Raw genomic sequence first — 19558 nt, forward strand, 5'->3', positions numbered from 1 at the left:
CCCATAGTCTCTTCTAAATCAATGCAAGGTAGATCAAATCAAAATGAACCTGTAAAGTGCAGCTCAGTACCCAAAACTCTTCAACACAGCATTGAATATTTCCAGAAGTCTCTCTCTCTCAGAATGCGTGGTGCAAAAATGTCGCCGACAAAAAAAGGCAGGAAGCGGTCGCCTTTAAATAGTGCTCCCCCAGTCCCTTCCCGACTGCAAAACGCTCCCCTCAACCTGTCGTTGCTAGCAGCAGGTGGTAAGGCAGGGGGCGCCACTCAATATCCGGTCCGGGGCGTTGCACACTCAACTGACGTCAAGATCTGCAGGCGCAATATGTCTGGTCAGTTTCGCGAGCGGCGCAAACATCACCGCGCCCGGGCGCTGGTTGCTTTGCACCCCATTAGCGCACTCTTAAGGCGCTAACAGGAGGCGCAAACCAACCGAATTTTTCCCCCTTGAATTAGAACCGTCGCGGTAAGAATGTTTTAAGTTGACATACACATGATCATATTTCACTGGCTGCTGATATCAAGTCAACATGAGTGACTGTTGTATGCCATGTGGCTGTGTGATAATTAATTCTGTCACCAGGAAGCTGGGAGCTCCATGTCTCTCCATCTTTCACTGCCATGCATGCCGACACTCCACTTATTTCAAGTGTCTCCTCTGCAGCTGTGAGCGTTGCTGTGACTGGAGGGCCACCTCCTGTTCTCTACCTCTCTCTGGTGTTCTGTGCTCTCTTCTCCTGCAAGGAGGGAAACAAGTGACCTTTGAGGGAGAGTCATGGAATGAGTGGAACGGATGGATGGTCAATATCTGTAGAGGGTGACTATGAGGGAGAGGCATGACATAGATGCACTGCAGCAACTCCCAAACCCGCAACCTCTTCCACCTAGGAGGACATGGCAGCAGGCACATGGGCACACCACCACCGCCAAGTCACACATCATTCTGACTTAGAAGTATATCGCCAATCCTTCATTGTTGCTGGGTCAAAATCCTGGAACTCCCTACCTAACAGCACTGTTGGGAGTACCTTCACCACATGGACTGCAGCGGTTCAAGAAGGCAGTTCACCACCCCCTTCTCGAGGGCAATTAGGGATGGGCAATAAATGCCAACGACGCTCACATCCCATAAACGAATAAAAAAAAAATCATTAAGATGAAGGTGAGTGTCAGTGGGAGATTGTCAGATGGCGTTGTGAGGAAGTGCATAGACAGAGGGATGGGTGCATCTGCAAGGTACGTTGGTGTGAGGAGTGATGTGCAGGAGTAGGCTTGGGAATTCAGAGTGAGGGGGTTGGGGTGGCGCGCACATCAGGATGTAGTTGAATGTGGCATTGTACTCACCTTTTCTGCCCTCATGAGGTAATTAAATCTCTTCCTGCACTGTATCCAGGAGCTTGCCACCGCACTTCTGCTGCTGATCTCCACTGCTATCTCCAGCCATGCCTTCTTAGTAACTGAGGCTGGCTGCTCCTTCCCATCAGAAGGGAATAAAACCTCCGAGGTCCAGGGAGGCATCACTAAAGCGAGGGGCAGCTTTGGAACGTTGGCAATCCATTTTTATCACCAACCAATCTTTCTCTCACCTCCACAATCCTTCAAATGTCACCATTGCAGTGTTCCTTTAAATACCTCAGCTGAAATAGACCCATGCGTGTCATCACGCCCACTCGCATTCATTGGTCGAGAAACCCAGAAGTCAGATGCAAATACAGTGTCTGGGTTAAAAAGCCACTGACCGAAACGCTGCAGCAACTTCCGGGCTTCCCGCGCGCTACCGCACCCCCCAGCGCATCTCCAGGTAAATATTCCGACCTCTGTGTCTACTCTATCAAAATTTTAAAGATTGCTATTAGGTCACCTCTCAGCCTGCTCTTTTAAAGAGGAGACCCCCAGCCTGTTCTTCCTTTCCTGATAGGTATAACCTTGCAGTTCTTTCTATAAGAAAATTTGTAACCAGTACCCTACCTGTGGCCTAACCATTCACTTGCAGAAATTTATCATAACCTCTTTCCCCTTGTACTCTCTGCCCAAGATTTATAAAACCTACCATGCCATTGGCCTTTTTTTATAGCTTTATTATCTACCAGCAGTGTTCCCTCTAAATTTTTCTTGTTGTTCGCGGCTTGTTAATTTCTGCGCATGGCAATGCTTGTGCGCAGACTGCGCGCAGTACCTTGCAGATCAATGTGTGGCCGTGCATGCATGCAGCTTAGAGGGAGCACTGTCTACCAGCACACTCACTTTCAGAAAATTATGTATTTGAACCTGTAGGATTCTCTGTTCTGCACACCCTTCAGCATCTTTCCATTGAGTTGAATCCATTTCTTGTTTTTCCTCCCAAAATGCATTGCCTTACACTTCCTGCATTAAATTGTATCTGTCACCTTTCTGACTATTCCACTAACCTGTCTATGTCCTGATGTATTTTACAGTCTTCCTCACTGTTTGTAAAAGTCCCTACTCCTTAAGCCCAGGTCCATATGAGAGAGAGAAAGAGAGGGGGGAAAAAAGCAAACGCAGTTCCAACCCCTCTCCAATCAGAGCAACGCCGTCCTTAACAGGACTTGCCTTTAATAAATCTGTGCTGGCTGTTCTTGATTAATCCAAGCTTCTACATGTAACCCCACCTGATGCAGGGTCATCCAGACTCGAGTCGACATTGGCTTGTTCTCTCTACACAGATGCGGCCGGACCCGCTGTGATTTCCAGCCAAAAAAAAAATGTTTTTTGCCTTTTTTTGTTTTTCATACAGACCCCAGCATCTGCAATATTTGACCCCTTGTGACCCCACCTCATTGTTCTTTGATGTAATGTTTCCCTGACTGACCCGTTTGGACACCATTCACACCTTTGACTGCTGTGATTATCTCTCTGCCGAGGTGTGATAAATGGCAGTTGGAAAGGTTACCTGTAAACATCTGACATGATTCTCTGACTATATAAGCTGTGTCTTTATGCATTTCTCCACTTCACCTGAAGAAGGAGCAGCGCTCCGAAAGCTTGTGATTTCAAATAAAGCTGTTGGACTATAACCTGGTGTTGTGTGACTTCTTACATTTACAAAAACTAACCAATATGATCTCAGATGATGGATTCTAAGGGCTTGATTTTGTCAATGGGAAGCTTTTAGAGGCGGGACTGCTGCTTGCCAGCTTTCAATCCCTCCTCCATCAGCTTCTAGCCAACCAGTGGGATTTTCCCCTGATTGACCTTGTTAAGCCCGACCAGCAGGCTCAGCAGACCAATTAGGGGGAAGTCAGTGACCGAGCACGTCAACGTATGACGTGCCATCTGTCAAGATTTTTTGAAAGAAGAAATGTCAGCGTTTGACAGCTCTGTGAAGCTGTCAAACACTGACATTCTGTGTAGTTAGATGAGTCCTTGTGTTCAGGACTCATCAAACCTCTCAACTTCACAGAAATCACCTGGCTGTTGGTTCGGAGGATCCAACAGCCAGTCTGTGAAATCTACAATGGAGATGTTGGGACTCCGGCTCCACAGCGGCTGAAGGCTGTAGGCAGAAACAAAGGTAAGTGAACATTTTCTAACACTTTACACTCACCTTACATACTTACCACTTCACACTTGCACCCATCACTCGCCTCTACATCGAACTTTCTGACCCCAGCAGACCTCCTACTCGTCTCCTACACCCTGGCGGGGTTCCCCGAGATCAGTTAACAGGCAGTTAATAGGATTTAATCCCTTTCTCGCCTCGAGGGCTTGCCAACCACCCCCAAATTCTGCAACTTTAACCAGCAGTCCCACCGCCATACCCGCCGCCTCAGGGCTAAAAAAAAATCCAGCCCTAAGTGTTCCCCCCAAATGACATAAGACTAACTTGTATAGATATCTGGTTTATCTTTCTTAAACAAATGTGTTACATTGGTTGCCCGCCAGTCTCCTGCCACAATTTGTGCATCTAAGGAGCATTGAAAAATTGTGGTCAAAGCCTCCGTTACCTTTTCTCTGACATCCTTCAACAGCCAAGGCTGCATGTCATCACGACTTGGTGACTTACCTACTTGAGGTTTGCTAATTTTTTCAAAACTAAGGTGTTTACAGTTATCTCAAACAATTGTTTCACATCCTCTTCTACAGTTACATTCTAATTTCTATATGCTTATAAAATCCATACCATTTTATTTCATCAGTTAGCCTTTTTCATTTTGCATTATAGCCCTTCTAATCTCTCACCTCCCAACTTCACTTTCCATATTCCTCAATTTTTTTAGTATCGTTAGCTCTAATTTTATCATATGACTCCCTTTTAAGTTTCAGTTTAGTTTTACCTCTTTATTTATCTGTGGAATGCTATTCTTTGATGCACCCCTTTTTGCCTTTTGAGATATATCTATGAAAATACTCTAATTTTCTCTCATTTAAAGATTCCACACTGCTGAACCGTTGTCCTGTTTGCTAATTTTTCTGCCCAGTTAATTTGGGCCAGATCCAGTCTTATCCTGTCTTACCTCATTGGGTAGCCAGACATTCACATATCCTAAGTGATGCCATTGAGTCTGCTGTTTCAGCTTCCTTTGGGAAGAGAAGCCTCCACCAACACTCATGGTGCGTGAAATCAAGGTATTTTCACTTCTGTTTTAGATGCAGTTATGCAGGTACCAGCATTTAGGCACAGAACATCTCGGGCATTCCTTCGTAGGTCCATCTCTTCTTCCATAGAGATTTCTCATTTGGAAATTAGCAGTGAATGAGTAATTCACATCGATAGGTACAGGAGAAAAATATGGAGCAAATAGTTTTGAAGTCGCTACAGTACACATAACTTTATATTATTGTGTCCTTTTCGATGACTATAATTCAAAGATTATTCTCCCCACTTAACAAACCTGGATACCCATTTCAAAAGACATGACATCAGCCATCCTGAATGACACAAGTAATGTCCCACCCCTCCCCAAACTCGTGATAAAATGAAATTGGCGGGGTGGGGGGCTGGTGGCGGACGCTTCTACCACTGCTGGGAGTACATCAGAACATAAACTCAGCATATCTCTGGCGGGGTGGGACTTGTGCAGAATTTCAAAATTGAAACTTTTGATGAGGAAAATCCAGGTGATCACATTTAAATTTGAAACACTGCGGTGAAGTGATTTAAAAAGCAGCTACAGAGGACCCGCAATTATCCATGCGCTCATTATCTGTGTTTCGCTTATCCGCAAGTATTTTTTAAGTAAGTTGGGAGACCAGTTGGCCCAACTGTACAAAGTAGCAAGAGAGAAACACTGATCAACTGTTAAGGAGGAGCTAAGAGTTTCTTATCTCTGGCTCTCCTTACAGTTTATTTTCCGATCTTTATTGAGTTATTCTCAAGTTGACAAAAAATTTGATGTGAAAAGCCAGTGATAGCAGTTGAGAAAGTTTGCTGGAGAAAAGGACATAAGAGCACCAGGATCAGTTAGAGGAACATACTGATCCGCTGTTAAAATGGAGAAATTTCTTATACAGAGCTCTCCCTGCCTAAATAACACGGTGAATGCACTTCAAAGTGTAATTTATTGTGAAGCATTTTGGATTGTTTCTGAGCGATGTGATGAGGCACTATACAAATGCAAATCTTTCTTTTTTTTTTCCTTTTCTAATCTTTTGTTAGCTTGAGAATAATTCACTGAAATAAATTAAAAGAAATAGAATGTAAGGAGAGTCTAATATAAAAAAGGTTTTTTTTCTATTTAAAAAGTACATTGAACAAAATGTACTCCCTGTAGACTTTCCTTGTGTTTTAAGAATCTTGAAAGTGTCATTCAATATTGTTTTGGTTTTCATAAATGTTTTTTCATAATTAAAAGCTGTTAATTAAATACAGCTGCATATGTGTAGACAGTACAGCTGCATATGTGTAGAAAGTGCTATCCAAATTATATTTTGAGTAAGAAATAAGTATAAAATTTCAGAACTCAAATTCCAAAATACAGTAATAAATTACAGTTTAATAGGAACAGGATAAACTATTAAGCAGCATTCCAAAATGCTCTCTGGATATTTTTCTCACCTTTTGCTGGCAACATTTTCTTATGGTCATAAAGAGTAACACTTCCTGCTACACAGCAGCTTGTTATAAGCAATCATGGCAGAATAAAAACACAAATTTGATGGTTATTGAGGAATGCCCTGAATTCAATTGTTAAATTATTTTAATAATATACATTTTCTTAAATATTAGCCTTTGTAGAGCTGAAATAAATATGTATTTTTCAATATAACATCCATTACATATCACTTGGTGTAAGCTGATGTCAACATCACGGGGAATCACAAGATTACAGAATAATTACAGATGAGGAAGGACATTCAGCTCATCTTAAGGCATCCATCTAGAAGGATCCTAATGTCTCACCCATTTCAATTGTTTCTTAAATGATTCCAGGGTTATCGCCTCCACTGCTCAAACTGGAATTGGCATGGTGGAAGGCAGATAATCATGCAAACATAGATTGATCTCCTCAAATCTCCACCTAGTTTGTATTGCTTTCAATTGGACCTTAGGAGCTCTTAGTGAACAGAGATGAGAGATTTATTTTAACAATATAATCTATTGTAATTAGATGCTTCGGAGCACACAGCAATTTCCCATGCTTCTCGCCAGAAATGCATTGCGCTTTGAGTTAGCACAAATAGACAGGCGCATTCGGAACTGACAGGGAATTAACATTTCAAGGGGGAATCATTTTTTTCGAAGAAAAGTATCTAAAAATGCAGTTTTATCATTAGACTTGTACTAGGTGTTAGGCTCAGTGCTATTTTTTGTCCGTTGATTTTTGGACGTTTTTGCCCAAGAGTTTTTGTGCTACATTTTTAGTTACAATAAAATGGGTGTTCCTCTATTTTTGAATTGTTTAGAGAAAGAAAGAGAGTGAAAAGCAGGTCTGAGTGAGCCAGAAGAGGACTGCCCTACCTAGAATCATAGAAAGTTATAGCACGGAAGGAGGCTATTTCAGTCCATCGTGTCCGCGCCAGCCAGCAAAGAGCTATCCAGTCTAATCCCACTTCCCAGCTCTTGGTCCGTAGCCCTGCAGGTTAGAGCATCCCAAGTGCACATCCAAGTACTTATTAAATGTGGTTAGGGTTCCTGCCTCTACCACCCTTTCAGGCAGTGAGTTCCAGACCCCCACAACCCTCTGGGTGAAGAAATTTCCCCTCAAATCCCCTCTAAACCTTCCCCCAATTACTTTAAATCTGTGCTCCCTGGTTTTTGACCCCTCTGCTAAGGGAAATAGGTAATTTCTATCCACTTTTATCTATGCCCCTCATAATTTTATACACCTCAATAAGGTCTCCCTTCAGCCTCCTCTGTTCCAAGGAAAACAGACACAGCTGTGTCAAGATTCTCTACTCCCGGCAACATCCTTGTAAATCTCCTCTGTACCCTCTCTAGTGCAATCACATCTTTCCTGTAATGTGGTGACCAGAACTGCACGCAGTACTCTAGCTGAGGCCTAACTAGTGTTTTATACAGTTGAAGCATAACCCCCCCCGCTCTTGTATTCTGTGCCACGGCTAATAAAGGCAAGCATTCCGTATGCCTTCTTAACCACCTTATCTACTTGGCCTGCTACCTTCAGGGATCTGTGAACATGCACTCCAAGGTCCCTTTGTTCCTCTACACTACTCGGTGTCCTACCATTTAATGTGTATTCCCTTTCCTTGTTAGCCCTCCCCAAATGCATTACCTCACACTTCTCCAGATTGAATTTAATTTGCCACTGTTCTGCCCACCTGACCAATTTATTGATATCTTTCTGCAGTCTACAGCTTCCTTTTTCAGTATCAACCACACAGCTGATTTTAGTATCATCTGTCTCCGAGCCAGTTTTGAATCTAACTTGACACTTTGCCCTGGATCCCATGGGCTTTTAACTTCGTGACCTGTCTGCCATGTGGAACCTTATCAAAAACCTTGCTAAAGTCCATATACACTGCATCAAACGCACTACCCTCATCTACCCTCCTTGTTACCTCCTCAAAAAATTCAATCAAGTTTGTCAGACACAACCTTCCCTTAACAAATCCGTGCTGACTATCCTTGATTAATCCGTGTCTTTCTAAATGAAGATTTATCCTGTCCTTCAGAATACCTACCGTTAACCACAAATCTGTATCTACAAGCTACGGTACATGTACCTTTTCTGAGTAAAATTGCCTTTGCAGGCTACACTTCACTTGGGAGGCAGTGACGGAGTTGTGGCAGTTCTCAGAATATGATTTCCAGCCAAACTGCACCACAACGGCTGTCAATAAACTTGTATGTGCCCGGCCCATTCCAAGCTTCCATAGGGAACATTAACTACATCAGTCAATCTGTAGTTCACAGATGTAACAAGCAAGTGACTGACGCATTGCACACCAAGGTAAACAGTTTCATAATTTTCTCTATGGGCAACTGGCAACAAATTGAGAGGGCTGTTCAACTTTTTACAGATGGCAGGATTCCCCACAGTCCAAGGGATCACAGATAGCACCAATCTGGCCCACAAAATAAATCAGCTAGATTAGTCAGACATGACCTACCCTTCACAAATCCATGCTGACTCTTTGATCAGTTGATATTTGCTCAAATACTCGGTCACTCTGTCTCTGACGATAAATTCCAGTAACATCCCCACAATTAATGTTAAACAGACAGTTATGTAATTACCTGGTAAATAATGGAGTGATATTTGCAATTTTCCAATCCAAAGGCACAATTGCTGAATCTAGAGAGCTTTGGAAAATTATGACTAATGCATCTGCAATTGCCTTACCTCTTTTAATCCCTTGGGTGGAATCCACCAGCTCCTGGAAATTTGTTCATCTTAAGTCCCATTATTTTCTCATTACCACTTTTTAACTTGTATTAAATCCATTAAGTTCCTTCTCTTGACTTATTTTTAGGTTCCCTTGTACCACTGGTATTTTGTCCTCTTCCTCCACTGTAGAAATGGATGCAAAATACTTACTTAACAAGTCTGTCATTTCCTTATTATCCATTATAGTCTTGTCTTTAATGGGCTCACATTCTTCTTTACCACTCTCTTTCTCAATATATTTATTAAAAACTTTTGTTGTTAGCTTTGATATCCCTTGCAAGTTTTTTTTCATATTTATTGACATTTTGCACCTCTTGCCTTTGTTGCTTTTTAAAGCTTTCCCAGTTTGCTGGATTTCCACTTTTCCTTTCTTTTGTGTAAGCCTATTCCTTTAGCTTGATACTGTTTCTTACCTCATATGTTCAGATAGAAATTAACACGTTTGATCTAATAGCCATAATGGAGACGTGGTTGCAAAGTGGCCAAGGTTGGGAACTAAATATTCCAGGATACTTAACGTTTAGAAGAGATAAGCAAAATGGAAAAGGAGGAGGGGTAGCCCTGATAATAAAGGATGGGATAAAGACAGTAGTGAGAGAGGATCTTGGCTCTGAAAATCAAGAAGTAGAATCAGTTTGGGTGGAACTAATAAACAGCAAGGGGCATAAAACATTGGTGGGTGTTGTGTATAGGCCCTCAAACAGTAGTTGTAATGTAGGGCAGAGTATAAATATGGAAATTGTAGGCGCATGTAACAAGGGTAATACAGTAATCATGGGGGACTTTAATCTACATATAGACTGGGCAAACCAAATTTGCAGTAACAGTGTGGAGGATGAATTCATGGAATGTATGCAAGATAGTTTTCTTGATCAGTATGTTGAGGAACCAACTAGAGAACAGGCTGTTTTAGATCTAGTATTGTGCAATGAGAAAGAGTTCATTAATAACCTTGTAGCCTTTAGGGAAGAGTGACCATAATATGATAGAATTTTATATTGTGTTTGAAAGTGATTTAGTTAAATCTGAAACTTAGGGTCTTAAATCTAAATAAAGCAAACTACATAGGTATGAGAGGCGAGTTGGCTAAGGTAGATTGGGAAACTACGTTAAAAGGTATGATGATAGACAAGCAATGGCTAGCATTTAAAGAATTAATACATAATTTACATCAAATATACATTGCTTTAAGGCACAAAAGCTCCACAGGAAAAGTGGTCCAACCGTGGCTAACAAGAGAAGTTAAAGATAGTATTAGATCAAAGAAAGAGGCTTATAATGTTGCCAAAAAAAGTAGTAAGCCCGAGGATTTTAGAATTCAGCAAAGGAGGGCCAAGAAATTGATAAAGAAAGGGAAAATAGAATGAGGGTAAACTAGCAAGAGACATAAAAGCAGACTGAAAAAGCTTCTATAGGTATGTAAACAGGAAAAGATTAGCAAAAGTAAATGTGGGTCCCTTACAGGCTGAGTCAGGAGAAATTATAATGGGGAATAAGGAAATGGCTGCCAAATTAAATAAATACTTGGCTGTGATTTTGTCATTGGATGCGGGTTGGGAGCGGGGTCAGGTGGTTTCCGGCTTCCAGTCCCACCCCCAACTGCATCCGGCCCACGGACGTGATTTTCCCTTGGTTGACTGTGTTAAGCCCGCCCTGCGGGCTTGCCGGCCAATTAAGAGGAAGCTGGTCAGATGACGTCATTTGATGATGCATCATCTGCCGGTTTTCTTGAAGGGCACACACACAATTTTTTTTTGACAGCTGACTTCTCAGTGTTTGACAGCATTGAGGTGCTACAAACACTGATAATCACTGTACAAAGGTGAGCTCTTGCACCCAGGCTCACCAGTGACTCCCTCCTTGGGCTAGAACAGATGGCAGCTGCAGGTGAGGTGACAGAAGCAACCTGTCACTGGTGAGAGAGGTTCTTCCAATGAAGTGGCATTGGACATGGATTTCAAAACTTGTTACCTACAGAAAAGTATAAATGCATTAAACATGATTTTCCCAACACTTTCTTACCTCTGAAACTCACCAGTGCACCATTGGGCCCTTCGCAGCACTTCTGCAGCTGAAATCAATGCAGAAACATTACAGCAGACTCTCAACACTTACCTGGCGTGGTGTCCGGACATCGGGAACCCCGAGGCAGAAGTGGCAAAATTGAAAAAGAGCCTGTTAACAACTATCAAGTACCTGTTAACAGGCAGGTAAGTGGCTTTAATCCTCTTCCTGCCGCTAGGTGTCGGGTCCATGTACAAATCGGGGACCCGACACTTGGGAAAATTGTTTGGAGGCGGGATCGGAGCCCGCTGTCAATCAAAACGATTTTAACCCTTGACCCGCCTCCAAACCCGCCCTCTGTGATGATAAAATCGTGGCCTTTGTGTCTGCACGGAAGAAGACGCAAAAACTTCCCAGAAATAGTGGGGAACCAAGGGTCTAGCGAAAATGATGAACTGAAAGAAATTATGGTGTGGAGATGCCGGAGTTGGACTGGGGTGGACAAATGTAAGAAGTCACACAACACCAGGTTATAGTCCAACAGCTTTATTTGAAATCACAAGCTTTCGGAGCGCTGCTCCTTCGTCAGGTGAAGTGGAGAAATGCATAAAGACACAGCTTATATAGTCAGAGAATCATGTCAGATGTTTACAGGTAATGTTTCCAACTGCCATATATCACACCTCGGCAGAGAGATAATCACAGCAATCAAAGGTGTGAATGGTGTCCAAACAGGTCAGTCAGGAAAACATTACATCAAAGAACAATGAGGTGGGGTCACAAGGGGTCAAATATTGCAGATGCTGGGGTCTGTATGAAAAAAAAACAGACAAAAAACACTTTTTTTGCTGGAAATCACAGCGGGTCCGGCCACGTCTGTGTAGAGAGAACAAGCCAATGTCGACTCTAGTCTGGATGATCCTGCGTCAGGTGGGGTTACATGTAGCGTGACATGAACCCAAGATCTCGGTTGAGGCCGTCCTCATGGGTGCGGAACTTGGCTATCAGTTTCTGCTCGACGATTTTGCGTTGTCGTGTGTCTCGAAGGCCGCCTTGGAGAATGCTTACCCGAAGATCGGAGGCTGAATGTCCTTGACTGCTGAAGTGTTCCCCGACTGGGGACACCGCGCAACAATCACCAGGCAGGAGTGTTCCCTCCCAGTCGGGGAACACTTCAGCAGTCAAGGACATTCAGCCTCCGATCTTCGGGTAAGCATTCTCCAAGGCGGCCTTCGAGACACACGGCAACGCAAAATCGTCGAGCAGAAACTGATAGCCAAGTTCCGCACCCATGAGGACGGCCTCAACTGAGATCTTGGGTTCATGTCACGCTACATGTAACCCCACCTGACGCAGGATCATCCAGACTCGAGTCGACATTGGCTTGTTCTCTCTACACAGATGTGGCCGGACCCGCTGTGATTTCCAGCAAAAAAAGTGTTTTTTGTCTGTTTTTGTTTTTCATACAGACCCCAGCATCTGCAATATTTGACCCCTTGTGACCCCACCTCATTGTTCTTTGATGTAATGTTTTCCTGACTGACCTGTTTGGACACCATTCACACCTTTGATTGCTGTGATTATCTCTCTGTCGAGGTGTGATATATGGCAGTTGGAAACATTACCTGTAAACATCTGACATGATTCTCTGACTATATAAGCTGTGTCTTTATGCATTTCTCCACTTCACCTGATGAAGGAGCAGCGCTCTGAAAGCTTGTGATTTCAAATAAAGCTGTTGGACTATAACCTGGTGTTGTGTGATTTCTTACATTTGAAAGAAATTAGTATTAGTAAAAAAAATAGTACTAGAGAAATTAATGGGACTGAAAGCCAATAAATACCCTGGACCTGATGGCCTACATCCTACGGTTTGGAAAGAGGTGATTATAGAGATAGTGGATGTATTGGTTGTCATTTTCCAAAATTCCATAGATTCTAGAACGGTTCCCGCAGATTGGAATGTAGCAAATGTAACTCCACTATTAAAGAAAGGAGGGAGAGAGAAAACTGGGAACTACAGATCAGTTAGCCTGACATCAGTAGTAGGGAAAATGCTAGAATCTGTTATTAAGGACGTGGTAACAGGGCACTTAGAAAATAATAATAGGATTGGGCAGAGTCAACACGGATTTATGAAAGGGAAATCGTGTTTGACAAACCTGTTAGAGTTTTTTGAGGTTGTAACTTAACAGAATAGATAAGGGGGAACCAGTGGATGTGGTGTATTTGGATTTTTAGAAGGCATTCGATAAGGTGCCACACAAGAGGTTATTAAAGAAAATTAGGGCTCATGGGATTGGGGGTAATATACTAGCATGGATTGAGGATTGGTTAATGAACAGAAAACAGAGAGTAGGAATAAATGGGTCATTTTTGGGTTGGCAGGCTGTAACTAGTGGAGTACCGCAAGGATCAGTGCTTGGGTCTCAGCTATTCACAATCTACATCAATGATTTGGATGAGGGGACTAAATGTAAAATATCCAAGCTGGGTGGGAATGCAAGTTCTGAGGAGGATGCAAGGAGGCTTCAAGGGGTTATAGACAGGCTAAGTGAGTCGGCAAGAACATGGCAAATGGAATATAATGTAGAGAAATGTGAGTTTTTTTTAAATGGTGAGAGATTGGGAAATGTTGGTGTTCAGAGGGACCTGGGTGTCCTTGTACACGAATCACTGAAAGTTAACATGCAGGTACAGCAAGCAATTAGGAAAGCAAATGGTATGTTGGCCTTTTTTACAAAAGGATTTGAATATAAGAATAAAAACATCTTACTGCAATTATATAGGGCCCTGGTGAGACCACACCTGGAGTATTGTGTACAGTTTTGGTCTCCTTAGCTAAGGAGGAATATACTTGCCATGGAGGGAGTGCATCAAAGGTTCACCAGGCTGATTCCTGGGATGGGGGGATTGTCCTATGAGGAGAGATTGAGTAGACTAGGCCTATATTCTCTAGAGTTAAGAAGAATGAAAGGTGATCTCTTTGAAACATACAAAATTCTTACAGGGCTTGACAGGGTAGATGCAGGGAGGATGTTTCCCCTGGCTGGGGAGTCTAGTACCAGGGGTCTCAGGATAAGGGGTCGGCCATTTAGGACTGAGATGAGGCGAAATTTCTTCACTCAGAGGGTGGTGAATCTTTGGAAGAGGGCTTTGGAGGCTCAATCGTTGAGTATATTCAAGACAGAGATCAATAGATTTTTGGATATTAAGGCAGTCAAGGGTTTTGGGGATAGTGCAGGAAAGTGGAGACGAGGTAGAAGATCAGCCATGATCTTAGTTAATGGCGGAGCAGGCTCGAGGGGCCAAATGGCCTGCTGCTATTTCTTAACATCTTATGTAGACCGCGGTTGCTAACTACACAATTGGAGCCTTTGCCTTTTAGGGGTGTATACTGGCTTTGTATCGTACTAAATATTTCTTTGAATACTTCCTACTGTTTGTAGGTTTACGCATTTACAGTCCCGCCCAGTTTACTGATCATTAAATCCAGTATGGCATATTTATTTCCTTGTCGGTTCGAAAATATATTGTTCTAAAATGCTGTCCCGAATACATTCTATAAATTGATTACCTTTGCTACTTGAGATGTTCTGCTTCTCCCAGTCTATGTGAAAATTAGAATCTCCCATTCTAACATTTTTTGCCACATGCTTCTCTGATCTCCATATTTATACATCCCCCCCCACTACATCGCTACTATCAGGAGGTCTGCACCAGAGTCTTCTACCAGAGTCTTGCATCCTTTGCTGTTCCTTAATCTACCCGTACTGTTTCTACTTCCCGATCGCCCTTACTGAAATCCCCTTTTTCTACTGTGGTAATTATGTCTTTTATCAATATTGCTACTCCCCCTCCTTTCCCGATTTCCCTGTCCTTTCTAACGATTTGATTGTATGTAATATTTAGCTCCCGATCATGCTCACTTTGTAGCTAGGTCTTTGTAATGGCTACTACATCATACCCTTTAAGCTGAATTTGTGCTTCTAACTCACATTTTATTTCTTAATCAGAATTGCTCTAACAAAGAGTTGGCACCAACACAGTGGGCCATATGGCTTCCTTCTGTGCTGTAGACTTCTATGCTTCTATAGATGAGGAAGGGATATTTGAGCAACGTCTCAATAGGATGTAAATTGACTGGAAATGTTGGCTGTTTAGCCGTTCTGTAATGTGAGAACCTAATCTGTATCCTTCTAAACAGACAACAACATAATGGTCTATTTCATGCTCAAGCAGAAGGAATACTTTTCCACATCCTTTCAGTGTTGGTGATACTGCACCAGAGTTTAAATAACAATTTTGGCTATGTATCTGGCCAAAGTGTGGTAAATGCTGGTACACTTTTATAATTATACAGTCAGATTGTCTTGGGTACCTGCTTGATTTGATTTGATCCTTCATAAACTTACACACCTACACTTTGAGCTATCACATTCTTGTAACCTTGAATTTTTAGAACCAAACAAATTTTATTGATTGCCTTGGTTTTAGCCAGGCAAGTAGATGAACTGAATATTCAATGGGTAATGAACATTCGCTTATCTGGCTCAAAGATACGATGTCTCCTCCGTATTCTATCATTTAGTGGTATGAAAACCATCAGGAAATGTTAAGAATATGACAGCAGGACTGTCAGCATCTAAAAAGAGAGAATACTAATAGATCACCCATTGCATAGCTTACAGCAAGTCAGTGGATATGCTATTTTACAAGGACAGACCATTACACCACGTAATGCATAATCAGTTGCCCTGCTGCTAAGGTGCATATGTGCCTAACTAGTTTGTCATTTAGACACCAAATTGCGCTTAGGCAAATCCAGAAAAAACAAGCTTTCTCTTTTTTTATACATTTTATACAGTGTGACTGAAAGATTTGCTTGTCTGGCAAAGTATGAAGTTCAAAGTGTGATGAACAGGTCTGATAATTTATATATTAAAAATTCTATTAAAATTCTTGCATTATGGCACACATTTCCAGTGTCACAATTTTATGGCACAATTTTTATGTCAAGATTTTATATTAAGAATCACTATGTAAACAGTTATAATTGGAAACATTGCCCATGTAAAAAAAAAATCATCTATCACAAAGCATCAAATTTAATGATGATCTGGAAGGTTACACACCAATGTTGCCAGACCTGGGATGCCCAGACCCGGTGGGGTCAGGCCCATGGGTTCTGTCTCCCCTTATTGCTGATAGCAATCAGAAGTCCAACAATAAGCCAAATCACATATTCCACATCCTCCCCAATTCTGCCAAATCCCAGGTTCCCACTCCACAGAGATGCCAGTCAAAAGGAAACTCCTATTTCTGCGATCTTAAGAGTATTAGGAAGGGGATCTTTGGGCCTAGAAGAACCGGGGAGGAAGGCTTGCAGGGTTTGGGAGCATTTAGGTGGCCCTGACATGTGACAAGGGAGTCCCAGGGTCTTTGAGTAATGAGAAGGATGTGATGGAAATATCATGATGGAAAAAGCATAATAGACAAGTGTTACAGAAAGTATGTGTTAAATTTACAGGAAGTGTGTACTATATGCAAAACTTTTAATATATTAGTGAATATCCTATGGCATGAGTTGTCAAGAGCTGTACTGGTTAAAAACATCTCATCGACACACAACTTCATAATATGATGACGTGAGGATCAATTCCATGACCCCGCACTTTAAATGGAATCACACTTGCAGGAGGTGCCTCTTGGCTACACAGTCTATAATGGAAAGAAATCACAGGCAGCATGCCCACAATTGCCCGTGATGCTCTTGTAAATGTGGCTTTCCTATGGGAGTATATTAAGCCTTAAAGTAGCAGCCTCGCAGGGTGAGGTAAAATTACTTAAATCATATTCATAAAATGCAAAAAAAACTTGCAGTAAGAGAATTAACTCAACATATTTGAAGTGAAGTGGGGATATAAATATGTTTTGCAGATGCTCTTATACAGAATTTTATTTATTTAATTCCAGTTTGGGTGCTGATGGAAAGCTCTTATGCATCAGCCTCACAGGATCAGGCCAAATTATTTAATTTATTTATATAAAATAAAAAGAGACTCTACCTCAACGCATTTAGGGGCCAATTTTACAATGTACATTCCCAGCTCACTCTCCAGTGCTAGGACTTCTACTAACTCCAGTAAAAGGAACCTGGAGGAGACTCCCTGGAAAACCAACATGGGAGTTGGTTACATTACCAATCAGAGTTCACTGCAACAATACAATGCTAAAAATCATCACTTTTAGTGTGACATAAAAAGCATTATAGATAGATAACATGAAAATAGCATGATAAAAATAGGTGTGACAGCAAAATGTTACTGGAATTAAGTATGACACTTAGAGGAAGTGCACACAAGCACAAGATTATTTATGTTAACAGCCAAAAGGGTTTATACCTAAAATGATAATCCTCTTTCCATATATGCTGATGGGTCCTATTGTGTATTCTGCCATATGTGTTTATTTCAGATTTCCATCCTTTTTTCCTTTTTATCCAGGAAATATTAAATATCTTTACAACCATTTCTCAGACCTGCCTTTGGAGAACATATACAAAGCTATTAACTTGGACCAGTCATCATTTACTAACTTTATTACAATCTTTCAGATAAAAGGAATTTTTAGTTAATCTACCCTGAATGCAGGTGTCTAATCTCACCTTAAAGATTTACCGAGTTTGTGCGGCTGTATTACTCAGTAAATCGTGGCGAAAGGCAAAAGATACCATGATAATAAAGTTAGTTTACCTACCTTATAGGGTCCTCTTCATTCCTTAAATGGAAGCATTTTCCACAAACCACTGTTCAACCAGTTCCATTCCTTCTCAAAAAGTTCATTAATGTGTGTTGTTACTGTGATGCATATTAATTGCAGTTAATTACAACCATTTTACATATTCTGTATGAAGTTTTGTTTCCCTGGGAGAAGGACTGATAATGCCAATGGGAGCTGAACTTTATATTTAGCATTGGAAAGGGAGAGCATATAAGCAACACCCTTATGTCAAAAATGTCTTAAAAGGATTTTGTGCTTCCCCATTGGTGCCATGAACTTACTCCTGGTGGAGTGTGGAAGATACTTTCATTTGAAAACTGATGAATACCCTGCAACGTTCTTCCAGACTTAAAACTTCTCTTTGTAAATATTACTAAACCATTTATACGTAAGTACCTAAATTATCCATGTTAATGTTAATTAACAGTAGTTATCAGCACACAGTGAATAGGTAGAATTACCCTGATGTTGATTGTTTTAAATAATAAAAAATTGGTGATTGTTACATTTTTTTGTACTAACAACAGAGGAAGCATAGAAATTGTAAAACTGTATTATACTCTTTGCCACCAGCTGCTGTTCATATGTTTTCATGCATTTACAGGCAACGAATGCAAAAATCAACTATGTATAATCTCTGTGTGGATATGCAAAGACTGTCCCAGGAGTTTCAGTGGCTTCACCTCTCTCAGGATGAGTTCCTTTGCATGAAAGTGTTGCTACTCTTTAGCATCGGTAAGTATGGGTTACTTCACTTCACAGCAAGATGTAGAAAAGACACCTGTACCCTAATTACAATTGTTGGTAAGGCTAAAGGTGAAAATTTACTCCCCCCCCCCCCCCCCCCCCCCCCCATATTAGCTCAATCTTGTTTCTTACTGTAAGTTATGTCTTTATGTTCACAAGTTATTTTCTTCCATTTTCATGCATACCCAACAAGAGTAGGTTGGAGACCTATACCAAGACTCCAGTCAGTATCACTCAACAACCAACCTTTAAGACACGTGTGAAAGAAGTCCATCCAGACTGTCCAACCTTCCTTGTCAGAGAGCATCACAAAAATAGGGTCGGAACAAGATTTTTTATTTGGGGTAGAGGAATGCAAAGGACGAAAAAACTTTTGAAAGCAATAGACCAAAGAGATGCAAGTTTTGTCTTATAAGGGCCGAATAGGAAGTCCCCGGACCCACCCCCTCCTCTGCCATTGGCCTAGGCAGGGATGGCCAAAAGTTCCGTACCTTATTAGGCCTGTGGATATGTTATTCTGCTGCTACGGTGCAATCAAGTTTAATCTAGCCTTTCCCTTTAAGGCCACAAAGTTTAACATGGTGTATAACAATATTCAGAGGTAAATAAGAGGTTAATTGTGGTTCTTGAGGAAAGTTTGCCGATTGAAAGCAGCTTGTAAACTTTTGGCCCCGGATCAGAAGAAATCATCATGAAATGAGTGCCTTTCTTTAATACTTGTGACACTTTGAAGCATTGAGTCTGAATAAGTTTCAAAACTTTTAAATAATTCACTCCTTCTGAGGAGGATTTTTGGTACTTTTTATTTGTGTGTCTGTCAAGGTGAGGAGACATCACAGTTGTAAAATGGAGTACTTTTCCACTTTACTCCCTCATCAGGTATAGCAACAAAAGTTAGATGCAGAGTAAAATATATTCTTTGCTCCAGCAGTGGCCCCTCAACTCAACATTTATATTGCTCACCTCAGCCATTCTTGTTGCTTCTTTATATTGTATAGCTCAGATTATTAGATTAGCGCCAGTTAATCACAGGCCAATAGAAATGAAGAAGGCTTCTTCACTAAAAATCTATAGTCCCCATCAGACTATATAACTTCTTCTTGAATAATTCAAGAGAATCTGCCTCCATGTCAAATTATTTTATTTTTTTTAGTGTGGACTGGGTCACGACTACGTCGGGGCTGATTTAGATCTCTGTACCACCCTAGTTTTCAA

At 41.4% G+C, this 19558-nt stretch overlaps 1 protein-coding gene across 2 annotated transcripts in view; it reads left to right on the forward strand.

Moving 5' to 3' along the window:
• Positions 1-19558, forward strand: part of ar (androgen receptor) — a 397247-nt gene that overhangs the window by 357135 nt on the left and 20554 nt on the right. For both annotated transcript variants that reach the window (XM_086000827.1, XM_086000832.1), the window contains one exon: positions 18201-18331. In XM_086000827.1, coding sequence (XP_085856953.1) covers positions 18201-18331 — 131 coding nt within the window. The remainder of the gene's footprint in view (positions 1-18200; positions 18332-19558) is intronic.

The sequence above is a fragment of the Somniosus microcephalus genome, chromosome 1, assembly GCF_052327205.1.
Source record: "Somniosus microcephalus isolate GS21.2 chromosome 1, FLI_Smic_1.0, whole genome shotgun sequence".
Classification (NCBI taxonomy): Eukaryota; Metazoa; Chordata; class Chondrichthyes; order Squaliformes; family Somniosidae; genus Somniosus; species Somniosus microcephalus.